General features: G+C 31.7%; 2 protein-coding genes across 3 annotated transcripts; one reads left to right on the top strand and one right to left on the bottom strand.

Annotated features, from left to right (window-relative positions):
* Positions 1 to 862: 862 nt before the first annotated feature.
* LOC100811787 (pectin acetylesterase 6) lies at positions 863 to 10,225 on the top strand. 2 transcript variants are annotated; one of them, XR_005886632.1, is made up of 12 exons: positions 863 to 1,413; positions 2,286 to 2,368; positions 2,504 to 2,633; positions 2,769 to 2,842; positions 3,401 to 3,487; positions 3,567 to 3,691; positions 3,784 to 3,844; positions 4,112 to 4,165; positions 4,254 to 4,331; positions 4,740 to 4,845; positions 6,181 to 7,401; positions 9,416 to 9,553. XR_005886632.1 is itself a non-coding variant. In XM_003535960.4 (12 exons), exons 1-12 carry the CDS (start codon positions 1,191 to 1,193, stop codon positions 10,121 to 10,123), a joined length of 1,281 nt encoding a protein of 426 aa, XP_003536008.1. In that variant the 5' UTR covers positions 863 to 1,190; the 3' UTR covers positions 10,124 to 10,225. The 2 variants fall into 2 exon arrangements, 1 of the variants encoding a protein (XP_003536008.1); XM_003535960.4 differs by lacking the exon at positions 6,181 to 7,401 and adding an exon at positions 10,010 to 10,225 and having other exon boundaries at positions 9,416 to 9,561.
* A 7,801-nt stretch (positions 10,226 to 18,026) lies between these two features.
* On the bottom strand, positions 18,027 to 20,284 carry LOC100815881 (transcription factor MYB61). The gene is made up of 3 exons (XM_006589027.4): positions 19,855 to 20,284; positions 19,625 to 19,754; positions 18,027 to 19,489 (listed from the first exon to the last, which is right to left on the bottom strand). Exons 1-3 carry the CDS (start codon positions 19,985 to 19,987, stop codon positions 18,382 to 18,384), a joined length of 1,371 nt encoding a protein of 456 aa, XP_006589090.1. The 5' UTR covers positions 19,988 to 20,284; the 3' UTR covers positions 18,027 to 18,381.
* Positions 20,285 to 27,081: the final 6,797 nt, after the last annotated feature.

Below are 27,081 nucleotides of genomic sequence, written 5' to 3'. Positions count from 1 at the left end.
TCTAACGTATATTTGTAAACCGTAAATTAATAGTTTAGGCTGTAATTTAAGCTGTTCGGAGTCGGAATGTTGATTAATTTACCTTACGGTAGAATGCAATCCTACTTTTGCAAAGAATCAATTCCCGCAATAAGTAGTGGACTCAGCAAACTTTGGGCATTACATTGCTTTTACCCCTGGGTCCACTGAATTGAACACACAGAAAAAGCAGAGCTAATTAGTTTACACATCACTTGCGCATGTAGTTATTGATTTAGCATTTAGCAACACTAAAAAAGATCTCAATTGAACAGCTCGTGACAAGTAAATTCAAGTAATGCCTTCCTAATAATTTTAGAAATAAAAGTACTTCATACGATTAAAGGTTAAAAAGTATTTATTTATTTTTCAAATAAATTATATATATTATCGGGATAGTTGATTAATAGAAATATAGAATTGCAAGCGAGTATCCATCTGCATGTTTTCGGACAAGAGCATAATGAACCATGTTTTGTAAAATAAAGCAGAGCAAACCTCAAAGTGAAGTGTAAATTTATAGATCTTATAATAGCGAACAGGAAAATTTTGATACCCTTTCATAATAGATACAATTTAACGTGATTGGCTCCGTCAGTGCCTTCAATTAGTGATGACAATCATAGTGTTTTACCTCTTCAAAAAGAGTAGTTAATGGGAGCAAAACAACTATCACTATTCTTCTTTTAGTAACAAGAAGCTAAGAATATTTGCTTTCCATACATAGCCCACCAATTAACAAAAAAGGGGGCTGAAAAGAAAATAATTGATTTATTTGATGGGTACGTGGCTATGGGTGCACTCTCAATATAACTACTCAACGGAAAGCAAGAGGAATCGCTTCATAATGAAGATCTTGCGTAATTTTTAAGACATCATAGACTAAACTTTAATCATTAATATCGTGAATGGTGATTGTTTGAAGAAAAACATCATAATGAAAAAAAAAGAAAATTACGACGTGGGTCTACAATCTTTGTGTCTGTTACTTAGTATCAGTAAGATAGGCTTTGTTTCCTCCACATGAGAAGAGAAAGTGAGAAACTACCAATGGTTCTTATTTAAAGCAAATAAATATTGAAAGACAAGAGGTAACAGATAAATAGAGTGTGTGAATAATAATAAGTAGTTGTAGCTGGGGAGAGTGGAACATTGTCAGCTTCATAATAAAGATGACAATGAAGCTGGTTTTGGTAGTTGTTGTTGAAGTTGCATGCTTAGTTTCTGGGATCTTGTCCTTTGGATCTGAGACACTCTCTGAGCTTTCTTTCTTAGAAAATGATGTCGTCTCAACAACAAGACCTTCCTCTTCATCTCAACTTCAACCTCAACCTCAACCTCAACCTCTTATGGTGGACCTCACTCTCATTCATGAAGCTGATTCTAAAGGAGCTGGTCTCTCTCTCAGCTAAATTGTTTTTATTTGGCTTCTTTGTGTGATGTGTCTCTTTTCGAAATCTGCATTTTGAGTTTCTATGTAATTGGTACTCATTAGTACTTCACTGCTTCACATTGCATTCTCTGTATCTGATTTGTTGGGTATTGATGGTTGTAAGAATCAATTTAGTGGATTACTTTCCTTAGATGAGAGTCTTGCGCATAATAATATACCTTTGAGCTATTACATGAAATTCCACAATCTGTAGCTAACCCCCATTTCGTGTTTCTCCTTTAAAAGCAGTATGTACTTTTTTCTTCTTCTCTAGTTTGCCTAATTATTTGCTGGAGTTGCATTTCTTTGCTTATCTCCTCCAAATTCTTTCCTCTAGAAATTAGTTACTTCCTTTCTTTTTTTTTTTTTTCTTTTTTTTTTATCGAAGTTGTTACTAATATGTTAGTTTTTGTTAAGAGGGGGATTTGAATTCCTGACCTCTCCCTCCTTCCCTTCTCCCTTCACCATGAAACCAACCTTATATCTCCAATTAATTAATTCCTAATCAGAATTCTTAGTTATGACTTATGAGATACCATAGTGGGGGGATTCAAGATGAAGATAGACCTGTTACCTCCCTATCTCAAATTATCTTTGTTATAGCCCCACACGAATATAACTTGTTTGTCTCTCTTTGCAGTGCATATTATTTTGATTGATTACTGTCTGAATATGCCTCATATTTTTGGGTGTGCTTGTTTGAATTGGTTTAGTTTTCCATAATTGATGGGAAAACCTATTTTGTTGAAAAGAGTAAAGATGGTCAGATCCATAAATTTGCTACTTGCTTTGAAATCTGGCAAATAAGTTTTGGATTTTTCTCCTATAATGCTAGTCTGTTTGGATGGAACGGTGCCTGGATACCATTTGGATCGTGGATTTGGATCTGGTGCAGATAGTTGGCTTATTCATTTGGAGGTAAAGAATGTTCTAGTTTTAATAACAGTGTTTCAAGGTTCAATAGATTAGAAAGAAAAAATAATATTTGAAGTATTTATTTAACCATTCTAACTTCTACTCATGTTATTACTGATACTTTTTTAATACCTGCAGGGAGGAGGATGGTGTAATACCATCAGAAACTGTGTCTATAGAAAAAATACTCGTCGTGGATCCTCAAAATACATGGAAAATCAAATACCATTCACGGGAATATTGAGCAACAAACCTGAAGAAAACCCTGGTTTTTCCCTTTATCTTAAACATGCGTGCATTTTTTAACTGTAGTTCAATTAAAATCTCCCCTCCTGGAGGCTGCAATTATGTATACTCAAGTCTGTGTTCTGTCATTTTTCTGTATGTAATCTTCCATGTACAGATTTCTTTAACTGGAATAGAGTTAAATTACGGTACTGTGATGGAGCATCTTTCAGTGGAGATAGTGAAGATGAGGTCAGTGAGAGTAACATACCACCTTTTTTTTAATTTCATCTATACAATTACTATTAACAGCCCTTCATATTTCGATGGAAATCTGAGTTACTGCTGATTCATCCAATCAATGCCGTTACATAATAAAATCACCAATTTCTAATAGAAAAGCTTGTACCAAAACTTAGGGACACAAAAATAAAATAAAATGTAGCACTAGCATTACCTCATCTCTAAGGTGATAAATAGGATTCTCCTAGTCATATATATCATGTTTGGCACCTCATGCAGGAACCTTTTGCAATATAGTTTCTCACAGTAGTGGCACATGAATTTGCAAAATTTCAGTATGGTATCCTATAAAACTATTTAAAATGCAAAACTAACAAACCTATTTGTTTTGTGAAAAAAAAAAACTATTTGTTTTTTGTGAATATTTGCTGGTGAGGATAACATATATTTTCTAATGAACAAGTTTCTCTTATATACCCTTTAGTGATGATGAGTTAATTGTCATGGAAAGATCCTTTGTTTTGGAATTTGCATTTGCACTGATATGTGGATTGGTTCTTTTTTCAGTCTGCACAGCTCCAGTTTCGAGGACAAAAAATATGGCTAGCTGCAATGGAGGAATTAATGTCCAAAGGAATGCAGAAAGCCGATCAGGTTTCCTATGTCTCTTTATATTGTGTTTCAGTCTTTCATATGCATGAATCATGAATGCTAATCAACAAATGAAAATCAGGCACTTCTCTCTGGATGCTCTGCGGGTGGTCTGGCATCCATAATACACTGTGATGAGTTCGGGAGCTTGTTTGGAAAATCTTCCAAAGTTAAATGTTTGAGCGATGGAGGTTTTTTTCTTGATGCGTAAGTTTTATATTTTTCATTATATTACATCCTCTAGCCTGTTCCCTTGCCTAGAAACTTAGGTATAATTAATGGTCTATCCAATCATGTAGAATGGATGTATCTGGGGGACGCACACTGAGGACTCTTTTCGGAGGTGTGGTTCAGTTGCAGGTAAAATTTAATTTAGTTATGTAGTAAAATATTTTCAATAGAAGTTAATAATCAATGATGGGATTAGTTGACTTATGTGGTTATGCTTATATTTAGATAAAATACAATTTAATCATCAATGATGGGATCTTAAAAGCTTAAGTTGTTAAATGAAGATACATACGATTGTCTAACACAACCGTATCAGTATATTCTTCCATTATTTTTTATGTAAGGTTAAGAAAACCTGTACAAATATGTCATCTGTATGATGTTTTGAAATTGTAGGATGTACAAAAAAATCTGCCAAAAAGTTGTCTCGACCAACTAGACCCAACTTCGGTAATTCTTATTCTGGATGTCACGCTATTCTTAACTTGAAATTGCTTTATACATTCATAATTTAATCATGCCGGGTCTCTTCCCACAGTGCTTCTTTCCTCAGAATATGATCGAACATGTTGAGACCCCATTGTTTCTACTCAATGCTGCTTATGATGTGTGGCAGGTAACATGAATCAGCACATTGTTTATCCTGTATTATCTTAATGATGTACCTGATTATATGCTAATTACATGGAGCATATATCTTCATTTGTCCTCTAAGTTCTATCACATGGGCACCTTATGTTCTAGCTTGACTAATTTATTGTCTGAGATTGCCCTTTGCCTCAAATGGTTCCCATAGTCATTTTTTTTCTTTTGTAAAATAGGGTATACTATTTTGGATTTAACATTTCCCAAACCTTGAACTTCTTTTACCATCCCCCAATTAAGAAATCTGAGCCCAACAGTCAAACCATGATCATCAATAACAATTACTGTGATCATTGATGTTGACACCTTTATTATTTTTTATAGGTACTTTTACCTGATTACTACTATTTTTTTATGATGAGAACTTTGTTTTCATCAGGTCCAAGCCAGTTTAGCCCCACCTTCAGCTGACCGCCTTGGTTCTTGGAATGAATGCAAATCGAACCATGCAAATTGTAGCTCATCTCAAATGCAGTTCCTTCAAGGTGTTTTCAATCTCCTATTGTGAATTATGCACAAAAATTTATGTACCTGTAAAATTACACATATTGTATGGGTAGTTGTTCCAACAAAGAATAGTTATTAATGTACCTAGTTAGTCATATATTTATGTATCTAGGAATTCACATGCATGTACATAGGTACTAGAACTTCATTAATATTCTTATAAATTTCACATTGTATTTACTCCCTATGTCTATATAAATATAGATCAGCCGAGTGGGTTTAGCACTCAAGCATTTCACAATCTCTAGTCTCTTCAATATGGTATCTAGAGCCACCTTGTTTGTTCTTTAAAGGTTTCTACATCTGGTCAGTAGAACCTAAAGTCCCATCTTTGTCCCTTTATCCAAACAACAAACTCAATATCCAAAAGTCCCTTCCATCGACCTGCCCACTATCCACCGTCGTCGGCCTCTCCTCTTCCTTCCTAGGTGATCAGTTCTTCGATTAGACAACTCTTTGACAAGTGTTGAAATGACTTCAGACTCTCAGAAAATTGATGGTCCTGTCTTCTCTATCTCTGGAACACCAACAATCACTTCAAAAAAATTGAATGGAAAAAAATTGCCTATGTTTCGAAAGCCCAATCTGTAGTGGAGGAGTTAAAATTATCATTGGAAGTCGATAAACTTGAAGACATAAAGACGAAACTTGACAATCTATATATGGTGTTGGTACTACGTGGGATGCTTCAGATTTTGATCATATTCGTGATCAAGTCTTAACTGGCCAAGAAGTTCCTTCTCTAGAGAATTTAATTACACGGCTCCTTCGAGTCCCTTCACCAATAATAGGAGGAAATTCAGTTGACAGTATTAAAACTTATGTCATGTTATCTAATCGAAGGGACGAGATGGTCATGGAAATCGAGGAGGACGAGCTGGAAGAGGAGATCACCCTCAATGTTCTTACTGTAAGAGAGTGAGCCACACACAAGACACTTGTTATTCTATTCACGGATTCCCCGAAAAATAGGTGAATATTTCAAAGTCTAAAACACCTGAGATAAAGTTTTCAGAGACTGACTATCAAGAGTATCTCCAACTAAAAGCTACCAAGGAATCTCAAACATCATCTACTACAAGTGTTCTTTATTTTCATCCCTCTCTCCTCCTAAAATTCTTCATTTCATTACTTTAGTCGATGGTTCTAGAGTTGCAACAACAGGAATCGACCATGTATCACCCACTTCTTCTTTGTCTTTAAACTCTATTTTGCTCATACCTAGTTGTCCTTTCAATATAATATCCCTTAGTCAGCTTACTCGTTCTCATAATTGTTCAATAACATTTGATGCTAACTCCTTTGTCATATAGGAATGTGGTACACGTCGGATGATTGGCGTAGGACATGAATCTCATGGTCTTTACTACCTCAAGCCTAATCTTTCTTTGGTTTGCAGTGCTGCCACATCATAAAAGCTCCTTCATGAACGTTTGGGACACCCACATTTATCTAAATTAAAAATAATGGTTTTGAGTCTTGAAAAAATAAAGAACCTATTTTGTGAGTTATGTCAACTAGGAAAGCATGTCCGTTCTTCTTTTAGGCATGTTGAAATTCGTGTTTATTCCCCTTTTTCGGTTATTCACTCTGATATATGGGGTCCTAGTCGTGTTTTGTCTATGGGCTATAGATATTTTGTTACTTTCATTGATGAATTTTCTCGATGTACTTGGGTTTTCTTAATGAAAGAACGATCTAAAATTTTGTCCATTCCCACTTCTTTTGTTTATGAAATTAAAACTCAGTTTGGTAAGACAATTAAGATCCTTAGGAGTGATAATGTGAAAGAATACTTTTCTTCTTCTATTTTTCCTTTTTGTCAGTGCAGGGCATTCTCCATCAGTCCTCTTATTCTCATACTCCTCAACAGAATGGCATTGCCAAAAGGAAGAATATGCATCTTGTTGAGACTGCTCGGACATTATTACTTCATGCCAATGTACCTGTCCGGCATTGGGGCGATACAGTTTTAACAACCTGTTTTTTGATAAATCAAATGCCTTCTTCCTCTATTAAAAATAAAATACCACATTCCATTTTGTTTCCTAATAAATCAGATGCTTGTTTTGTTCATAACTTATCTTCAGGTCTTGATAAGATTGTTGCTCGAGCCATCAAATATGTTTTCCTTGGATATTCTAGATTACAAAAAGCTTATCGATGTTACTCTCCTATTCACAATCGTTATTATATCTCTGCAGATGTAACATTTTTTTAAGAAAAACCATACTTTGCTTCCTCCATGGTTGAGTCCAATACTCTTCAAGAATTTTTTCCTATTCCCTATCTTGGTCCATCACCTTCTTTGCAGGAATCAGAGTCAATTGTAGATTTTACCATAGATATTCCTGACAATCCTCCACTTGAGCAGACTCAAAGATCACCCATCGTATATCGACGTCGTCCTTGAATTCCTGACGCAAAACTTGAAGGTAATGAAAGACTAGCTAAATCATGTCCTACCCCAGCGGACAACCCGACCATGGACCTACTCAAAGAGAATCTTGACTTGCCCATTGATCTTAGGAAAGGTACTCGGTCTACACGTAATCCTTATCCTATTTATAACTTCTTAAGTTATCATTGTCTCTCTTCTTCATACCATTCTTTTGTTTCCTCTTTATCTTCTATTTCTCTTCCTAAAAATCTTTGTGAAGCACTTGATCATCTAGGATGGCGACAAGCCATGATTGATGAAATGAAGACTTTAGAGCATAATGGTACTTGGGAGCTGGTTTCTCTTTCCCCAGGCAAGAAACCTGTTGGCTGACGATGGGTATATGCTATAAAAGTTGGGGCCAATGGACAGATTGATCGCCTCAAAGCTCGATTGGTAGCCAAAGGTTATACCTAGATTTATGGCCTAAATTATGGAGATACTTTCTCCCCTGTGGCTAAAATTACTTCTATTCGACTCTTTCTTGCCATAGCTGCCATCCGTCATTGGTCACTATATCAGTTGGATATTAAAAATGAATTCCTACATGGGGAATTAGAAGAGGAGATTTATATGGAGCAATCATCGGGATTTGTTGCTCAAGGGGAGTCTAGCTTGGTTTGCAAACTTCGGAGGTCTCTTTATGGACTCAAACAATCCCCACGAGCATGGTTTGAAGAATTCAGCTCTGTTGTTTAGGCTTTTGGGATGAAAAGAAGTGAAGCAGACCATTCATTTTTTTATTGTCATACCTCATCAAGTAAATGGGTTTACTTAGTGATCTATGTAGATGATCTAGTCATCACACGAAATGACCAAGAAAAAATTGCTCAACTAAAGGAACATTTATTTAGTCATTTTCAGACTAAGGATTTGGGAAAACTTAAATATTTTCTTGGAATTGAAGTTGCTCGGTCAAAAGATGGGATTATCATCTCACAAAGGAAGTATGCGTTAGACATACTTAAAGAAACTGGTATGTTAGATTGTAGGCCAATTGATAGTCCCATGGATCCAAATTAAAAATTGCTACCCAATTAGGGGGAGCCTTTTTCTAATCTTGAAAGATATCGGGGATTGGTTGGGAAGCTTATCTACCTCACTATTACAAGGCCAGATATTTCCTTTGCAGTTGGAGTGGTGAGTCAATTCATCCAATCTCCTCATAATGATCATTGGGATGCAGTAATTCGAATTTTGAGATACATTAAAAGGACCCCAGGACAAGAACAACTCTATGAAGACAAAGGAAGCACTCAAATAGTTGGATTTTGCGATGCAGATTGGGCAGGATCACCCATTGATAGGCGTTCCACTTCAGGATATTGTGTGTCTATTGGAGGAAATCTTGTCTCATGGAAGAGTAAGAAGCACAATGTTGTTGCAAGGTCTAGTGCAGAGGCTGAATATAGAGTTATGGTTGTAGTCACATGTGATCTCATTTGGATTAAACAACTTCAAGAGTTGAAGTTTGGAAATACTCAACAAATGAAACTATGTTGTGATAATCAGACAGTCCTATATATAGCTTCTAATCCAATATTCCATGAGAGAACTAAACATATTGAAATTGATTGTCATTTTGTCCGAGAGAAAGTCCTTTCTAAGGAAGTTATTACTGAATTCGTTAGTTCTAATGATCAACTAGCAGACATCTTTACAAAATCTCTAAGGGGACAAAGAATTCAAAATATTTGTTCCAAGCTTGGAGCATTTGACTTATATGCTTCAGCTTGAGGAGGAGTGTTGGAATTACACACATTGTATGGATAGTTATTCCAACAAAGAATAGTTATTAATATACCTAGTTAGTCACATATTCATGTATCTAGAAATTCACATGCATATACATAGGTACTAGAACTTCATTAATATTCTTATAAATTTCACATTGTATTTACTCCCTAAGTCTAGATAAACATAGATCAACTGGGTTTAGCACTCAAGCATTTCACAACCTCTAGTCTCTTCAATAGTACATATATGAAAATTTCTAAGTTTATTGTAATAAATGGTATATCTACTAACGTGAATAATTCACATCAATTAAGGTACATATGCAATTATCTGATTTCATTGTAACATATCATGTCTCTTCTTTGAAGCAGACTTCAGAAATCAAATGCTGGGTGACATTAAAGACTTCTCAAGCTCATCTCAAACTGGGCTATTCATAAATTCTTGTTTTGCTCATTGTCAGTCTGAGAGACAGGAGACATGGTTTGCTGATGACTCTCCCCTTATCGAGGACAAGGTATATGCTCAATTTAGATTTCCGTTGTCTTAGGATATAGATAAGTAGTTTGGAACCACTACCTGTCTATTGCCTTGAATAATCTTAATTGACATGTACTCGATTTTGTTAATTTACAAGAAAAAATTAATAATACTTAATTAGGTGTCATGTGGAGATTAATAGAGACCATGATGGTCCAAACCATCTTGGAGATTAAGACAACATTGTTAGATTTAAGAAATTATAAGGGGAATAAGGGGTAATGCTCCATTATATTTGTTTAGACTCAACTCTTACAAAAGACTAATTTGTTTTCTTTTGACTGCAAACTCAAGTTTGATTAGTCCAATACGACTTTAATGCCTTGGATGAAATATTCATAATTCATAATTCATTACTCAAGCTTCATGCCTTCCCCCCTATTCTGTTTATTGGTCTCAGAAAATAATAATCTATTACGATGCAGCCAATTGCAGTTGCTGTTGGAGACTGGTATTTTGATCGAGAAGTTGTCAAAGCTATTGACTGTGCTTACCCATGTGACAACAGCTGCCATAATCTGGTGTTTAACTTTAAGTGAACAAAATTTGTTGTCTCCTCATTACACTTTAATCCTTGTAATTGCAATGAGTATTCAACAATCAACATTCATTAATTATTATGGAAGGACAATTCTTGGTTATCATCATTTTCACTGATATTAAGTTATGTCAATAAGATTCATTAGTAGTCATTTATCTACTCTTGGTTATAAATATCCAAAAATGGACAATGAATTCGTGCATTGGTTGCTACCTTTTTATCGTTCACAATATTAATTTTTTCCCTTAACGACATTCTTTCGCAAATTTGTGGCATCTTTTACATCTTTTAATTGATCATACATCTCATGTTTACAATCAAGTGACAAATTGGTACAAGAAGACCACGAAAAATTGAAACCCGATTCAACAAAGGTACAGAACTTCTACTTGAAAAGGCACCGCGTCAAGCGTTTCTGAATAAAGTTTTTTTAGAAACCCTTTAGGACTGTTGATCTGGTGCTTGACTTATTAGTCACCCTCAATTATGAGTTATTATCATCATGGGAAAATGAATGTATCAAAATTATTTTTTTCAATCGAAGTCATGAAGTTAAACAATCACTATGAACAATTTTGCAATAGTCATAGATGATGACTTAAGGTGCACGCAAACAAGTCTTAACCTTTTTGGGTAAATCATTTAAAGCGGGTAATGTGTTTTTTTAGGGTATTTTAATTGTTGTTAATTAAAATGTTCCCTTTGGATGTTTAATAGGAGAATTTGAAGAATTTTCCAAAAAATTTATCCTTTGTTAAGATTAGGAATTCAAAATTCCTCCAAAATAGGTGGGATTTAAAAAATTCCTCACTCTCCATCTCCTTATCCCTTCCATTTTTTTAGTGACTTAGTGGCTAACTAGTACGATAGGGATAGCGGTGTTACAAAGTTCGCATAGTGGTTGATAATGTTGAATCATTCAAGCTTGAGTTTCATTGTTTTGTCTTTCACTCAATGAACATCCCATTCACCGCATAGCCATCAACATCGTGAAGAACCTTTATTGTATCGTCACCATTGTCAATGTCATTGATTTCCGCAAAGTGCTAGACCATGACAACACCTCCATTGGTGACTAGAAGTGGTTGTAAATGAATTTGCATCCTTACCATAAGATAACTTTTTTTTAAAGTTTTCAAGATTCGATGAGAAGAAATCATGAGAAACATTAGATTTAAAATTCAATTATTTGTAAAATTTTATAATCCAAACAAGTTAAGTTACAGTTGATTGGAATTTAATTGCTTTCAATTAAATTACTCGATATTTAAAATTTTGTCATTTAGCCTTCATCTAAACACGATTATTTTGTTGAAAATCTCATAATGCTATTAATTTATAATTGATTTCTAATTCAAAAATAAAAATAACCTTGTATGTAATTGTCTTAAATACTTGAAGAAGAAGAAATCCATCTATAATAGTTATATTTGACTCGAGTGACATTACCTCCCATGAAATATACATGTGGTCTAAAAAAATAAATAAAAGTACTTTCTAATGCTATTTTTTACTCAACCAAAAAACTCCAACAAACAAATTTTCTATTGTACAAATCAAAGGAGAACCGAGAGTGAGGTGAGGATCTCTGTGTCAATTTGTTATGTACTCAAAGTAGTAGAAAGTAGTAGCAGTAGTGACCACTAATTGACTTTTATGCATTAAAACTTCCAACACATCCACTTCTACCTCATTGATCTGAATTATGTTCTCACCATTAGTTCATTTCAAACACTACTATACAGTTAAAACGTGACGAAACTGACGATCCATAAAAAAAAAAAAAAAACGGGAGATAAATTTGAAAAACCAACACTCCCAAAGGGTTGGGGAATTTGATCAAAAGAAAATTATACAACCCTATTCTCCATGTTCGGATAAATGGAAAAAAGATGAGATAAAATGAAATAAATTAAAATAGAATGGAATAAAATGAAGCACGATGAAATAAAATAATTTGTTTCCTTGTTTAGATACACTATAGAACAAATTAAAATTCTTAATTGCATTTTTTTTAAGAAAAGCTTCTTATTGAATCTCATTCCTTACAAATTAGAGGGGCAAAAAAAATGAAGGTAATAAATAGAATAAAATAAAATAGGGTTCCAGTGTTCCACAATTAAGTATTGCATTATTGTTTCACTAATATAAATAAATAATGAAACGTAATACATTTACTAATAATGATATATTTTCTATTACAAATACTTCATTAATATTTATAATATTCTTTTACATTTTCATCCTATTTTACGATGTCATTTATTATATTTATATATTTTTATCTTTATCAGAGGTGTCAAATAGATAAGAAATGTTCATGAATCCTTTTTGATATCATATTCTTCTCAATTCCATCATCTTCACCAATCCAACATAGCCATAGTTAGATCTTATACAGCCTCCACAGAAAAAGGGGTTGGGTTTAGTTAGGAGAAAATTACCATATCAAGAACCATATTTGGATGCAGATGCTGCTATCGCCTGTGCCCACATCTTGAGCCGAGCCTTTTCATCTCTTGGATCGTCACCTTAATTACAAAGTTAGGACAAAAATATAAAATAAAAAGAACTCGATTAGAGAGGTCGTTCTTATAGAGAATTCAGATATATCATAAATTAAATCACCACACAAAAAGACTGTAAATTAATTATGGCTATAGTTGCAAGCAGACTAAATTTAATGTTTCACAGTGTAAACGATTGACTAGATGTATTATTGCACATATTCTTGGAAGACTAGACTTTACGGAAAGGATCATATATGTTAGTTTTGTTGTAACTTGTAAGAGTGTAGTGTAATTTTAGAAGATTAAACGTACCAGGACTAGAGATGCAGGATCATATATGTTCGTTTTTAACGTCTTCAACATGCAAGGAAGAGTGAAACTGAAAGGCCATGGTGTCATACGTAGCCATATGCATGGTGTGATATAGTTGCTTATGATCATTATAGTATATACAAGAAAGCATCATGATCATAAGCAACTATATCATATTTATTATTAGTGTTTTTTTGGGGGGAAAAATAAGTGTGCGTGGTTTGGTTGAAGTGGGATTGAGAGAAGATATAGAGTAGTGAGTGAAGCAGTGCTGTGTCATGTGTGTGTAAGAAATGAGAATTGAGAAAAAAAAGAAAGAAAGAAGGAAATGTAGCGGCGTTGTATATTTGTTGTGAATCATACGTTTCTTATAAAGTCAAGAGAGGTGGGAAGAGACTGCCTATTTATGCCTAGTTTTTTCTATCTCATTTTTTACTTTATTTTTCTTTCTATCCCACTTCTTTATTTCTTCTCATGTCTATTATTTTTCTATTTCCTTTACTTTTTTTCCTCCTTATTTTTTCACTCATACTCCCTAATTTTAAGAAAAAATATTAGATAACCCTCTGAATATCTCAATTATAAGTTATGTAAAGATTGATATATTGAGACTATATATGATGATGATTTAAGACTAAATAATTTTTTTTTCATTTTTACAATATACATTTATTTTTTTCATTCTCTTTATTTTCAAAGCGCAGTGGGGGTGTACGTGTTTGGATTGTAATCAGCAAATTCTGATTTGGTCTAATAAAAAAACTAATTTTACTTCTTTGAATCATGGTTAGTTTGAAACCCAAAATTAGTTAAGAAAAAAATAGATAAGTTGCTATATAAACCCAAACTTATCTATTAAGAAAAATAGATAAATTGGTCAAATTTTTTAAAACCTTCTAAGAAAACATTTTAAACTTGATATGTTTTTAAATTATCGTTATTATTACTATTAAATTTTTATCATAATATTTTGAGATTGTATATTTATTGATCTATTTAAATGCCTAGGCCTATTAGCTTCCATAAAGTCTTACACCTATTAACCTATTTAGTAGAAGTTTTATTAGCTTAGTTAAAAGACGTACGTTAAGATACACTATTATACCATTAAATATACTTTACAGTCGAGTTAATTATAAGTTTATGGTTAGATCAAACTCTTACATGTTGCAACTGATACTTTAGGGGTATATAATTAACTGAGCACTCTACGGATTTATAATGGTTTGTGATATCACTCCCGCCACAACCTTTGATGCTATTTTTTTTTTTTTCATTTTATAATTAACTGGTATATTATCTTGTCTATATTACACATTCACGCGAGCTAGCTAGGTCAATTCGGTTGTATTAATATGATTAAGCACCAAAACATAAAGGAAAAACGTACTAATAATGAGAAAAGAGCCTGGCACGAACCTTCTTCTCCACCGTTAGTGGAAGATAGTGTTAATTAATTATAACATCCATCCAAATATCCAATTACAAGAACCCCCAAGTTTAAGGCTTTTTGACTTTTTGATCAAAGGGCTCATGATCAGACTACGTACGTGCATTATCTTGGAGGTATAATCAAAGGACTTTTCCACATTACTCTTAACATTTCCAAATCATCTCGTGTTCCCTTTTGGGAAGAAAAATTCAATTCACAAAATCCAACTTTCTGTGCTAATTTTTGTTTTATTTGCACCATTCTGTGAAGCAAATCAATTACTTTATATGCAAAAGTAAAGCGAAATGTCACGAAAAGAACTTCTTTTCAAGTAAAAAAAAAAAAAAAATCAATCAAGTTTAGTGGCTTGGTTCTTTTTGCATATGCTGAACGGATAATTTTATTTAAACATACCTAGGTGACAGTGACTACTGACTAGATCCATTAATCCTTATTCCCAAGAGTGTGATATGGATATGGTGAAATCAGAAATAAGCGAGAATATAAAGGTACTTTCTAAGTACACCCCAATTCATCCATTTTTCTAGTACAACGCAAACCCCACTTTTTTATATTTTAATTACCCACTATATCAATTGTATACCTTAATTGTCTCCAGAAGAAATGGGAGTGTAAAGAGCAAGTGCCGAATATAAATCTAGAGCAGTTGGAAGGCTTTTGCTATTTACACACCTTTATACTAAGTACACCCCTATATCTCCCTTTCTCCCTTTGTACCAACTACCTGTTATACTTTTGGAGATATATATTTTTGGAATAAATATATCTTTTTTTTAATAAAATATCACAAATTAAGATCTTTTTGAGATCATATATATTATCATTGAAGGGTCCAACAACAGGAAATGCCCCAAATGAACCGGTCCACGTTGGACAGGTCCAGTCCAACTTTTAAAAATATTTTGGGGGAATGGAAGTTAATCAAGTTATATCTTTAATTTATTTTTTATCATCAAAGGAGTGATACCAAAAACTTAAAATCTATTATTATTGAAAAATAAACTTGTTATTTATTGTTCCCTGGATTTTATATGATCTCCACTGCAAAATACTGGCATACTCCCGAATTTTATAATATTTATACTCTGCAAAATATTATATAACTAAATTTTATAATGAATAAAAATTTATGGATATACAAATTATATTTTAATAAAAATAATAATAAATAAATATTTTTTTGAACATATGAATTATATTTTAGATTTACAATATATAATTTATATTATGATACAATGTTATTTTCAATTATTAGTAATTTATTTTAAAAACTATTGAAATTTAATTTATAAATAATGAAAACGATCAAATTAAAGAGATAATCAGTTAACAAAATCAAGTATGTAGATAAGAAAAATAATAAGTAAGTAGGTTGAGACCGTTGAAAAAGATTTTTTTTTTACAAGTTTTTAAATCAAAATAAAATTAAAATAAATAAATACATTTAAAAATAATAAAAATCACAGCTAAATGTTTCATGGAATCCATAAAAGTAAAGAATTGTGTTTCTCTTCCGAGCAACTGTTGCTCTTACATGGAAAAAATGAGATGCACTCCAACAATGGTGTTGTTTTGCTCATAAAATTACTTATAGAGTTGTTAATTAAAGAGCAACTGAGTATTGTTTTTAGAGAATGTGTTAGCATTCTTAAATAAGAATTTTGAAAATATTTAATAGAGAGTATGTAGGTTTTACTCTCTTTATAGATTCTAATTTATAATATAGGAATTATATTAGTAACTTGTTGAGTTACATTAGCTGACCAATTTACTAACATTATTACTTCAGGTTAGTTATAGTTACCAACAGTTTTCATTAGTTAGATGCATTGTCTGCAAAGTAGCTCTAAGTTCGTATATGTACATGTAATTCACTTTTTCAATAATACAATTCATGCTTCCGCTTCCCATGTCTCTCTCTCTCCAGTCACTATCATGTACGTATTTCTCTTTGCTCTTCCATTCATTTATCGTGCAGTGTTGATTAAAATTTTCAAAAAAAAAGACTGAGTCCATACGCTTGTATTTAATTAAGCTGTCTTCTATGATATATTACAGTGAATGGGTGGTAGTTTTTTATTTAGTTTCTAATTCATGTCCATTGTCCAAGTGCTCTGAAAGGAAAGTAAGGTACTTGTTAATTTCAGTCTCACACGTATATCTTCCTATAACTTTCAAACTAAATGATCATGTCAGCGTTACAATTAATCAAGGTCTAAACATGCACTCTGATTACAAAATTTTGTTTTCTGTTTTGCTACGAGATATATTGCCTTTTCTAACAAGGTAAGTTAAGAAGGTAGGTAATCAGAATTCAAAATTGTTAAAATAATGAAACATTTGGAGCGTGTAGGAAATTTTTTCGTTATGGAATTTAGTTGTTCCACCACTTGAAATTGGAGGGTCTCTTAATAACTCTATAGCTAGCAATGCGTTGTTTAGGATAATGTTTAGACTTTGAAGTGTCTTAAAGTAACTAGAAGACATAGGGCATACTTAATGTGGCCCTTGTTAGCTTGGAAGTCCTTGTCTCATTGCACGGAAATAAGCGATTTTCAATTTATCGGTGGCTTTGAGTGGTGTCACTTAACTTTGCCCAAACGTACGTGACCATGCTACTCTTTTGTGCGTGTTCAAATGTCAAAGAATATCCAGAGGCATCCATCTAAAAAATTAATAATTATTCAGGGGGAACATGGTCCCTCTTTGTTTTTTTAAATTAGAAAAAATCTCTCTTTTGATTTCAAAATTAACCTTCATTTTGGTCATGTCTTTTTCTTGGTGAGGTAAGCAAAAATGATTATTCACTTGTAATTTCTCAAAGGAAAAAACTAACGGTCTCGTGGTCCTAGTAGTTAAAGTAAAACTCACGTTAATAGATTCTCTCATAATTAAATTTTACACGACAAAATGAGGCCTAAGTTGTGTCAACCTCTTTCTTGATATACAGTAAATTAAGGAGAAAAAGTTTTAATATATTTTTGGTGTTGTAAGTCATCTCGTTTTTTATTTTTAGTTTTTGCAAGATTTTTTTTTTAATTTTAGTTTATATAAGTTGATCTTTTTTAAATTTTGATTCCTAAAAGATATTTTGTTTTTTTTAATTTTTTTAATTTTATTCTTCTAATTTTTTAATGTATAATTTCAATAAATTTATACTTACAGAATCAAAATTAGAAAAATATAAATTTATAAGAATTAAAAATAAACAAAATATTTTAAAAAATTAAAATAAAAAACATATATTTACTTAAATTAAAATTAAAAAAATGAACTTACATCCAAAAAAAAAAGCTCATATTTAAGGCAGAAAGAAAATGTAAAATTTACGCATGACATGACTTGTCATGTTGCATGAAGGGATCCACTCCCAAAACTTGCATAGTGGAAAATTGTCGAGGCTAGTATGGAAGTGAATATATTATTCTACTGTCTAGAAAACGATGGACAACCATTAGAACCATGGATTGGTAAAAGTGCTGGTTACACTAGTTTGGTGTCATTTTCAGTAGTATGAAAGTGGGAAAAGAAGATCATACCGGGAACCGGGTAGAAGAGTTTCTGAAAAATTGTTTGCAGGTAAAGTAACTCTGTCCCTGGCATCAAAATAAAAATGAAACTTTGCATGGACCAATATTAAAATCTGCGACGGCTTTGAACTTGGACATGCAAAATGCACCATTGCGGTTACAGTGTGTAGCAAAGAAAGAAAGAAAGAAAGAGTAGAAAGAAGACAGAATAGCAACCCTTATTCTTCAATTCTACCCCACACCCGAGAAGAAGAAAGCAAAAGACAAATGGTTTTTGGCTCACAAATGTTAAACAAAGTGAAAAGAAAAAAAAAAAAAAGGTAAAAATAAATGTTTTGTATTAGACCTACATACGAGAGCAAAAATCTGTGGTTTCACACACCTGTACTAAGAATAGCAATCCCTTGAATTGGAACCCTTTCTAAAATCTGTGTTTTTCTCTCCAATCCTTTTACATGTGTCCAAAGGCTGCCCTGAGCTTCTGGATGTCCTTGGAAAAGAAACTAGAAGTTTGAGACTGTTCGTGCTGCTTGGTATGAATATGAGGTAACATAGCCCCTAAAGTATCAGGTACCAAATGCATGGATGTTTTTATCTCATTGCATAAAGACTCAGGAGCTTGGTTTTGTACAGAAGAAGCCAGCATTGAGATAGGGTTATGAAGGTACTCATCCCACTTAGGTTCTTCTGTATTGTGATTCTCCATCATATGAATCTGTGCCTCTTTAGTAGTAGTAGTAGAGATGCTACAATCTGCCAATCCCCAAGAAGAAAAGATGTTGTTCAAGGGGCTGCTACTTCTCAATTCTGTGCTGCTATTACTCCTAATGCTGCTATTGCTGTTGTTGGAGGCACTGGCTTCCCAGTAATGGGATCCATAGGGTGTGGAAACACTGTCAGAGGGAACAGCAAGTGAAGAAGGCTTGTAGCAAAAAGAATTATTAGGAAGAAACAAGTTGGTTGTACTTGTAGGTGTTGGATTAATAGAAGTGGCAACAGCATTGAAAGGAAACTGATCAGAGTTCATATCAAAAGGCCTTCCAGTTTGGCTGAACCAATGACCAGAATTTGAATCATTTGGGAGACTGTGATCATTGGTTGCATAACTCATCTGAATTGGAAAATTCCCCATCAAATCTAAGGGCTGGCAACTATTGGTGTAGCTCTCTTGGCGGCTACTACTCGAACTCATAAACCTGTCTAGGAACAAGTCTTTGCTGTAACAGTTGTTGTTGGTTACAAAATTGCTTTCAATCTTGGAGCTGCAGGAACCATCCACCTCAGGTGCATAGGCTTTTGGAGAAATTGATGTTCTCTGCTCATAGGAAGCTGAATCAGATTTGGAGCTCTCTGATTTCAAGAGGTTCAGTTCGTTAGACACTTCTGGTGCTTTCTCTTGGCTCCTACCATTGTCCTCTCCATTCTCAACTTCAGAAAGTGGTTTATGTGTGACAGGGTCTATTCCCTTTTGCCTCAGTTTCTTCTTCAAGCAAGAGTTCCACAGATTCTTTATTTCATTGTCTGTCCTCCCCGGCAACTGTGCTGCAATTTGAGACCACCTGAAACAGCACAGGATAATAATATGCATGTCAAGCAAAAGAAAAAAAAGTTAACCACAGTAGAAAATAAAAAAGGGAGAGAATTGATTAATTCAATCATGAGAGAGATTGAATTACAATTACAATTAAGATTACCTGTTCCCTAATACTGCATGAAGTTCAATGATAAGGTTTTCTTCTTCTTGTGAGAATGTTCCTCTCTTTAAATCAGGCCTTAAGTAATTGATCCACCTAAGCCTGCAGCTCTTACCACACCTTTGCAAACCTGCCAATTCATATCATTCACAGAGAGATGAATAAAAAAATTTCTCTTTTTGTTACAAAGGAGATTAAAGGAGGCTTAGTTGGATAATTTGATTAATTACCTGCTTGCTTAGGCACAGAACTCCAACATCCATGACCATACTTTGTTATATGCCTCAGAAGTTTTTCATCCTCCTCAGGAGACCAAAGACCCTTCCTAAGCTTCTGCTTGTAACAACAAGAGTGCCTTCCCATTTTGTAATTTTTTCTTTTTCCCTTAAAAACCTTTTTCAGTTAACACAAAGTTTGTTTATTCCAATGAGAAAAATGTCAGCAGGGGTGGCAGTGAACCAAAGCTATTGGAGTGGCTGAGATAGATAGAGAGAATGTGACAGCGAGAGAGATGATATGAAGAAGGAAAATGAACTGGCAGCTGAGAAAAGAAGTTGAACTAATATAAGAGCAAGGCCCCATGAGAAGGGTCATAGTCAACAAGGTTCCTTGTATTTTCTTTATTTTAAAAAAAATGTATTTAAGGGTCGAATTACAATTATATGGTTGATCTATCTGATAGAGATTCAACAATGTGAAATAGGACTTCTTGTTGTATATAGGTCGGAGTTGAAAGGAGGGAAGGTTTATTTATTTTGGCAAGGTGAAAAAAATGGGGTTGAAACTTGAAACAGTGTACCATGTCTTTTCGAAGGTGTGAGCATTGATGCCTCTTGCAGGAATGGTGGGACACCTTTGCTGATATCATAATCAAGTGAAAACATTATAAGGGAAAAAAAATGCTTGTGACTGAAGATAAAAAAAATTGATACTTAGAAAAACTGATGGCAGAATTATTTTACTATATGCTGACAAAGTTAGTTACCTAAGAAGTTATCTTACTAACTTGAGTCCTCATTATTCAAAAACCTGAATTAATTGGATTATAGTCTCCTGAAGAAAAAGAAAGCATATAGAAACAGCCATAGCAAAATTTCCTTGTCACATGCTACAGTTTCGGCCAGTCTATGTCTGTGAAAAGCGAAATGCGAAATACCCGTTTTGCTAGTAGTGTAAAACCTGTGTCTTAAAAAAATTAAATAAAATAGGACCTATCTATTCTTTACTCATTGAGCTTTATGTGCGATTCCTCCATGTCATGCTTTCTTTGAAAAGTTCCATCATTATGTGGAAAGAACAATTTTTCGTTATTTATTTTTTTTGTTTTTTTTATCTGAAATAATGCATGTTATTCCTTTATCTGTTAAAATCCACCGGGTGCTGCAAATTACTCTTCTGATCATTGTTTCCATTTTCGAAGATTGAATTCTCTCAATTCTCCTTTTGTCTGCACTCATTTAAAACATTGACTCTTACTCTACGAAGTAATAACAAAACTAATAAAATTATGTTATGTATAGCGATGTTGGTCACGTAGACGCATAGATAATAGGTTAAACCTACGGAGTTTGGAAAATATTCCTATTAGTACGTTGGTGCTAACTGTTTTGAATACTATAGGCTTGTATCTGTATTTTACAAAACATCTTTTTCTCAATAATTAACCTACCACTTTAAGCATAACTTTTATTATAGACAACTAACTATTTGGGCGCATTAGTGATTTCACTTAATATTAATTTTGTAATGGTTTTATTAAAATTTCATTAACTCCACAACCATCCCACCGGCATGTATGATCTTCACATGTGCAATAGTTCTTTGTACAAATGAAATTAAAGTTCCTCACTTTTATTTATTTTTTATTTAATTGACTAGGTAGGAACTTATTCAAACCGTTAAATAAACGCTCTTCTGTTGATTATGAATACGAGCGAAATCATCGAGTAGCTGATTTTGTCGGTTGAAAATTTAGTACAATTATCTATAATTATATATTGACCAAAGTTCCATTCGTCCAATATATAATTAAACAACTTAATTATATTGATTTGTCCATACAGTGGGAAATTCTGCTTGATTAATTTGATTTTGTATCATTATTTCTTATAAGAAATAATATGTTTATATGAAAGGAGGGAGGAAATCAAAGAAATACTAATATTTACATATTAATAATAAAATCTTGCAAGAAAATCTATTCATATTATCTATCGATATCACATGTCTCTGCCAAGTGACAACTAATTATATGATAAATGCTGTGAAATTAGGGCATGTTTGATCACATCAAAATATTTCGACACTAAATATTCAATATTGAACTTTCATCAATTAATATTTATATAATAATTAAAGAAATTATAAAAAAATCATTTCATAATCTAAGTAATAATAGTTGCAGTTTTGGGAATATTTAGTGATTTTTCATGCATTAAATATTAAATAATATTTATTTGTAAATGCTAAAAATTAAAGAGGAGAAAGATAGTAATATTTATTCATTAATATATTCTACACATGTAATGTATACATACAAAAATGCACAAAGCACATGTTTATGTTTTATGAAGCTAAAGCACAAATTAAGGGTTGTAGTGCAGCTTTCTTCCTCTTTCTGATGTTTTATGCTTTTCTTTACAGCTTAATTACCTCCTTGTGGTTGCTTTCTGCATCTTTTCTATTACTTTTCTTAAAAACCCAGACAAGATAAGAATTAAGAAGACATCTATATATAAAATTGGAAAGAATATTCTCTTCAATTTGACATAAAACTCAGACATGGAAAGAACATTATCCTAATCAGGGAAACTGAATGGAAAAAAATCATCAATCTCACATTCTTTAAGGTAAAAAACAACTCAAGAGAACAACATTAAAAAACAGGGGAGGGATAACTCTGAATTATTGCATATCATGAGCTGTCGAGGCCCCGACTCGCATGAATTGTAAAACAAACCTTATATATATACACGCGCGTGTTGGATATCATAAACTTAACATCTGTTATAAACTTGCAGTTTAGATATATATTAAACATAATTATTATGCTTTTATTCTAGAATCAAATATTAATAATTTTTATGCGCGTTTGAGACTTGGATAATCTCGTTAATTGTTTTCCTCATGCATCAGTTCCTCTTCTGGAATAATTTTCCAAGAGAAATTCTTATATAATATATATGTAGCGGAGAAAATGCTATTTACTCATCTGATGTAATGTAGTGCTGTAGTTCATTCGGTTTTTGGGGCTTTTCCCACATTTATTTTTTGGATAAAAAATCATTAAAAAAAAAGAGAGTATTAGATTAAAACCAACGGTGTATATTCTTGATTTACTCATTAGGATGCTGCCTTCCACTTCACGGCATCGTTAATCTCTTAAAATAATAAAAAATGCTGATCTGTACCAAAAGAATTAAGTGAAAGTTTATGGGAATTAATATGATTTGTTAAATTAATGTACGTGATGAGTGCGTTTAGTAGTTAAAAAAAATAGACAAAGTATTTCTCAGATAAGAAAACCTATAAAAAAAACATTAATGACAGTGTGTACTTTGAATTAAAGTTGATCAAATTTATGATATATTTTTATATAAATTAACAATAATACCTTTTAATTTACATGTACACTTTCAAGTTTCAAGGTTATATATTGAGAGAGGTTGAGAAAATAGGCATTACACTACCCTACTCTATTCTCACAATAATTTTACAATATTATTTAATCACAACATATATATATATATATATATATATATATATATATATATAATAAATTTGTTTACAAAATTATTTTAAAAGTCATAATAATAATAAAAAATTATATGATCATCTAATCATAAATTTGAGAGAGGAGAGAGATCAACTTATACTAAGAATAACTTTTTCAGAGTTATTCATCATCCTCACTATTTCTTGAAATTTAATAGTTATAATAAGTCACTAATTTTATCTGTTAAATGCTAAGAAAATAATTGGTGAGGAAGAAGAATAACTTTAAAAACAATAATGAGATTTGGACTTTATATTTCACATGTAAACTACTCAAATTTCATTAGTGTAAGATCGGCGATTCTAGTAAGTTATACACTTTTAAGGTTTAAGGTTTAGTAGAGACATGTAACTTTAGTTTTATTATCACTCTCAATTTATGTTCTAAAAATTTAATTTGTCGTCAACCTATTGATCATTAGTTGAATTGTATAAAATAAATGTGTTAAAATTTAATAATTAATTATGGTGATTTGGTGATAAGTTGATCCACTAAATCATTTTTAGATCTTTAGTTAAATTCTTGGGAATGCCATTTCTTGGTAAAATTCACAAAAATAAAATTTGAATAGTAAAATATATAAAATAATGTAAGTTGAGTAATAAAATTTACAATTAAACCAAAATACTTAATAACCCATTAATCATACTGATTTACTAGTTCAACCAAAAAACCGATCAAGTCAAATTGGATCAATCTAAGTTAATGATATGTCAAATCCAATAAAAGGCTCGGCCTAAAACTATATTGTCATATTAAAACTGTTTTAATAGCTACAAAGTCTTATATCACTTAAGAATTAATATAAAGATCATCTCCTCTTAATCTTAATCCTTTGAAGTATATCTTTTACAACAATAAAGTTATGATAATTAATCAAGCAGTTAAACATAATCAATACCTCAAATACATAACTCTAACGATGATGATGCACTTCTAGGCTGGACAAAAACCAGTAGTACTCTTTGTCACGGCTGCTACTTCAAATTAAATATCTCACCTTCTGCCGATGGTGCTATGTGGCGGCATATAAGCCATTTATCAATTTAAATTATAGAGATTCTCCAATTTTTTAAGCTTAACTGAAATGATTATATCTATGAAACTCGATAATATAAGAAACTGTTTTAAGTTGGTAAAGAGGGGAAAATAATGAATAATGCGTTTGTGCCATGGTGATAAGCAAATATTCTCCAGCACCGGCCGGATGTATGCATGCATGCTTACAAACAGACAGCCAAAGGCATATCCCGACCTTATTTCTTTCTTTCTCCTAAAAGAAAATAAAAATGTTCGATGTTATAAAAGTAGCATAAACGAAAAATACGCCTAAGAGCATTAGAATGAAACCTCCAAATGAAGGAGAATATGGGAGTCTTTTCCTTTATATTATAATAATAATATATGTGTTGTCTGTTTATAACACTATTGTAGTGGCCTCTTTTACCCTCTAGCAATGTCCTGTTAAATTTGGCATATTTAATAATGTATGGAGTATTACTCAATCATAAACGAATCAAGGAACTACATAATTCAAGAAAATTGAAAGAAAAAAAAAAAAGATGAAAAGATACTAGAAAGTAGAAACTGTCACTCCGGCTTATCGTGATCTTCATATATTATACTAATATATATACTCTGGCGAGCTTATCATATTCTTGCACATGAGCTGTTTCCCTAGTCAACTATTGAGTATTGTCTATACTGTTTTAGATTTATTCATAAAAAACATTTGTTACTTAGTAATTGACGTTTCTTTCCTATAAGAAATAATAGTCTAGCTAAGACATCATCATACCATTACCATTTACCAGCACCTCAGGGTAACAAACACAACAAAGTAAAAATCATTTTCCTAAATTATATGGTACTATTAATTACTTTAAAAAAAATGTTAACAGCATATTTTTTTTAATATTTTTTTATTATTGGATGAATTTTACATGGTCTCCTTAAATAAATTTAGAACTTAATTTATTTGGTTAACTTTTTTTAAAAGATAAAATAAGATCAATATATTAATAAAAGGTGTGATGAGGTGTGATCTCAAAAAAAATAAAATACATAAGCATGAAAATATTTAAAAGAAAATAAAAATACAATTGACCTAAAACAACAAATGACTACAAACGTCAGTTGCTAAAGGAATAAGTCAATGTTCTATGATCCATATACAAAAGTTACGATCAAGATAAGGTTTGAATCTATCACAAAATCACATGTGCATCTGTTACCTTCCCATGAAAAATAATATGATTCCTGTGAAATCAAAGACTCTGACAAATTACATGTGAGATGAGATAGTAAAATAATATAGTTATTATCTTTTATATATTTATTGAATAATAATTAATGAAAGATTATTAATTTTTTCAAACAACTAATTTTTAAAATAATGATTATTTTAAAATGAATTATTTTTTTTTCTTTTACTTATGATTCTTTTTAAAGGCTGATTATTTTTCTTATGGCTTTTTTTTACTTTTACTTTCTATTATTAATTTTTAAATTAATGATTATTTTTAAAATATAGAGTAAATTTTCATTTATTTTAAAAACATACCAATATTAAATTTAATACTATTTATTAATAATTTATGCAAAAATTTAAAATACTTTATAAAATAAATTCATGACCCTTTTAAAATATTTATGTACACCTTATTATTTTTCTAAAAATATTTTAAAATTATATACTTTTAAATAACTTCACGTTTCTTTTTTTTTTTAATAAAAACTTCACGTTCCCTTTCACAAAAAATAAAAACTTCACGTTTCTTAATTTGCAACATAAAGTCCATTTTATAATAATTATTTATTATTTATAACTGAAATTAATTGGCAATAAAATTGTGTTAGTGGTCAGTTTCTTTTTTCTATCAAATGTATAAACATATTAATTATTTTGATTAAAAAAATAAATTTAACATAAAATTATTGAGATTTAGCATAGAGATCAATTTATAAATTCAACCTTATCATTAGTTCAATACTTGTATCATTATTGACAAGATTGCACATCCACTCAAAGCTACAGAGGTTTCTTACATTCACCAATTTCAAATTATTATCCATGTTGCTATGTCAAGGTTTTGGGAGAAAAGTTTCTCACTTTTACACTAATTTCATTGATTTTGTTGGTTTAAATTGTATTTTAGGTTCTATTACTCTACACACAGAATTTGATCATCCTTTGCCGCCTCCTCTAGGTAATTTTGTTAATATGAATCTCTATCTTATTTATCTAACAAAAATATACTTATTTTTGTTCATTTTGTCTTCTCGGTGAATTTTCTTTATCTAAATTTATATCTTTTTGTTTTGTGTGTAGTTACATATTTGAATTTAGAAAAGATGATTTTAAATTGGTTAACGAATTTGTGTAATCACTTTTATCTCTTAAATAAATGTGTGTTCTATTTTGCAGGTTTATCATGATGCCTTGATATCAACATACACAACAGAAAAAAACAACGATAAATAGGTGATTAATTGATTTTTTAGGAGCTTAAAAAAACAAAGGAAAAAGTTAACATTAATACAAAAGGAGAAAATAGAAAGCAACACTTTTTACTATGTTTTTTTTTTCTTTATTGTGTCTTCTTCTTATGTGTGTTCCTTCTTCTCTTTAAACCGATTTTACATGCTTCTTCTCTTCAATTTTTATAGAATTTTTACATGT

Source organism: Glycine max, chromosome 10 (genome assembly GCF_000004515.6).
Source record: "Glycine max cultivar Williams 82 chromosome 10, Glycine_max_v4.0, whole genome shotgun sequence".
NCBI classification, from domain to species: domain Eukaryota; kingdom Viridiplantae; phylum Streptophyta; class Magnoliopsida; order Fabales; family Fabaceae; genus Glycine; species Glycine max.
The sequence above is the reverse complement of the archived record's forward strand: the minus strand, read 5'-3'. Positions and strand labels throughout refer to the sequence as shown.

Excerpts from the sequence above, each read along its gene's own strand:
- LOC100811787 (XM_003535960.4), top strand. The coding sequence starts at position 1,191 with ATGACAATGAAGCTGGTTTTGGTAGTTGTTGTTGAAGTTGCATGCTTA. Across the intron at positions 2,843-3,400 it reads GTGGAGATAGTGAAGATGAG|TCTGCACAGCTCCAGTTTCG; the intron begins GTCAGTGAGAGT and ends TTCTTTTTTCAG. Across the intron at positions 3,488-3,566 it reads GAATGCAGAAAGCCGATCAG|GCACTTCTCTCTGGATGCTC; the intron begins GTTTCCTATGTC and ends AATGAAAATCAG.
- LOC100815881 (XM_006589027.4), bottom strand. The coding sequence starts at position 19,987 with ATGGGAAGGCACTCTTGTTGTTACAAGCAGAAGCTTAGGAAGGGTCTT. Across the intron at positions 19,755-19,854 it reads TTCTGTGCCTAAGCAAGCAG|GTTTGCAAAGGTGTGGTAAG; the intron begins GTAATTAATCAA and ends ATGAATTGGCAG. Across the intron at positions 19,490-19,624 it reads CATGCAGTATTAGGGAACAG|GTGGTCTCAAATTGCAGCAC; the intron begins GTAATCTTAATT and ends GTGCTGTTTCAG.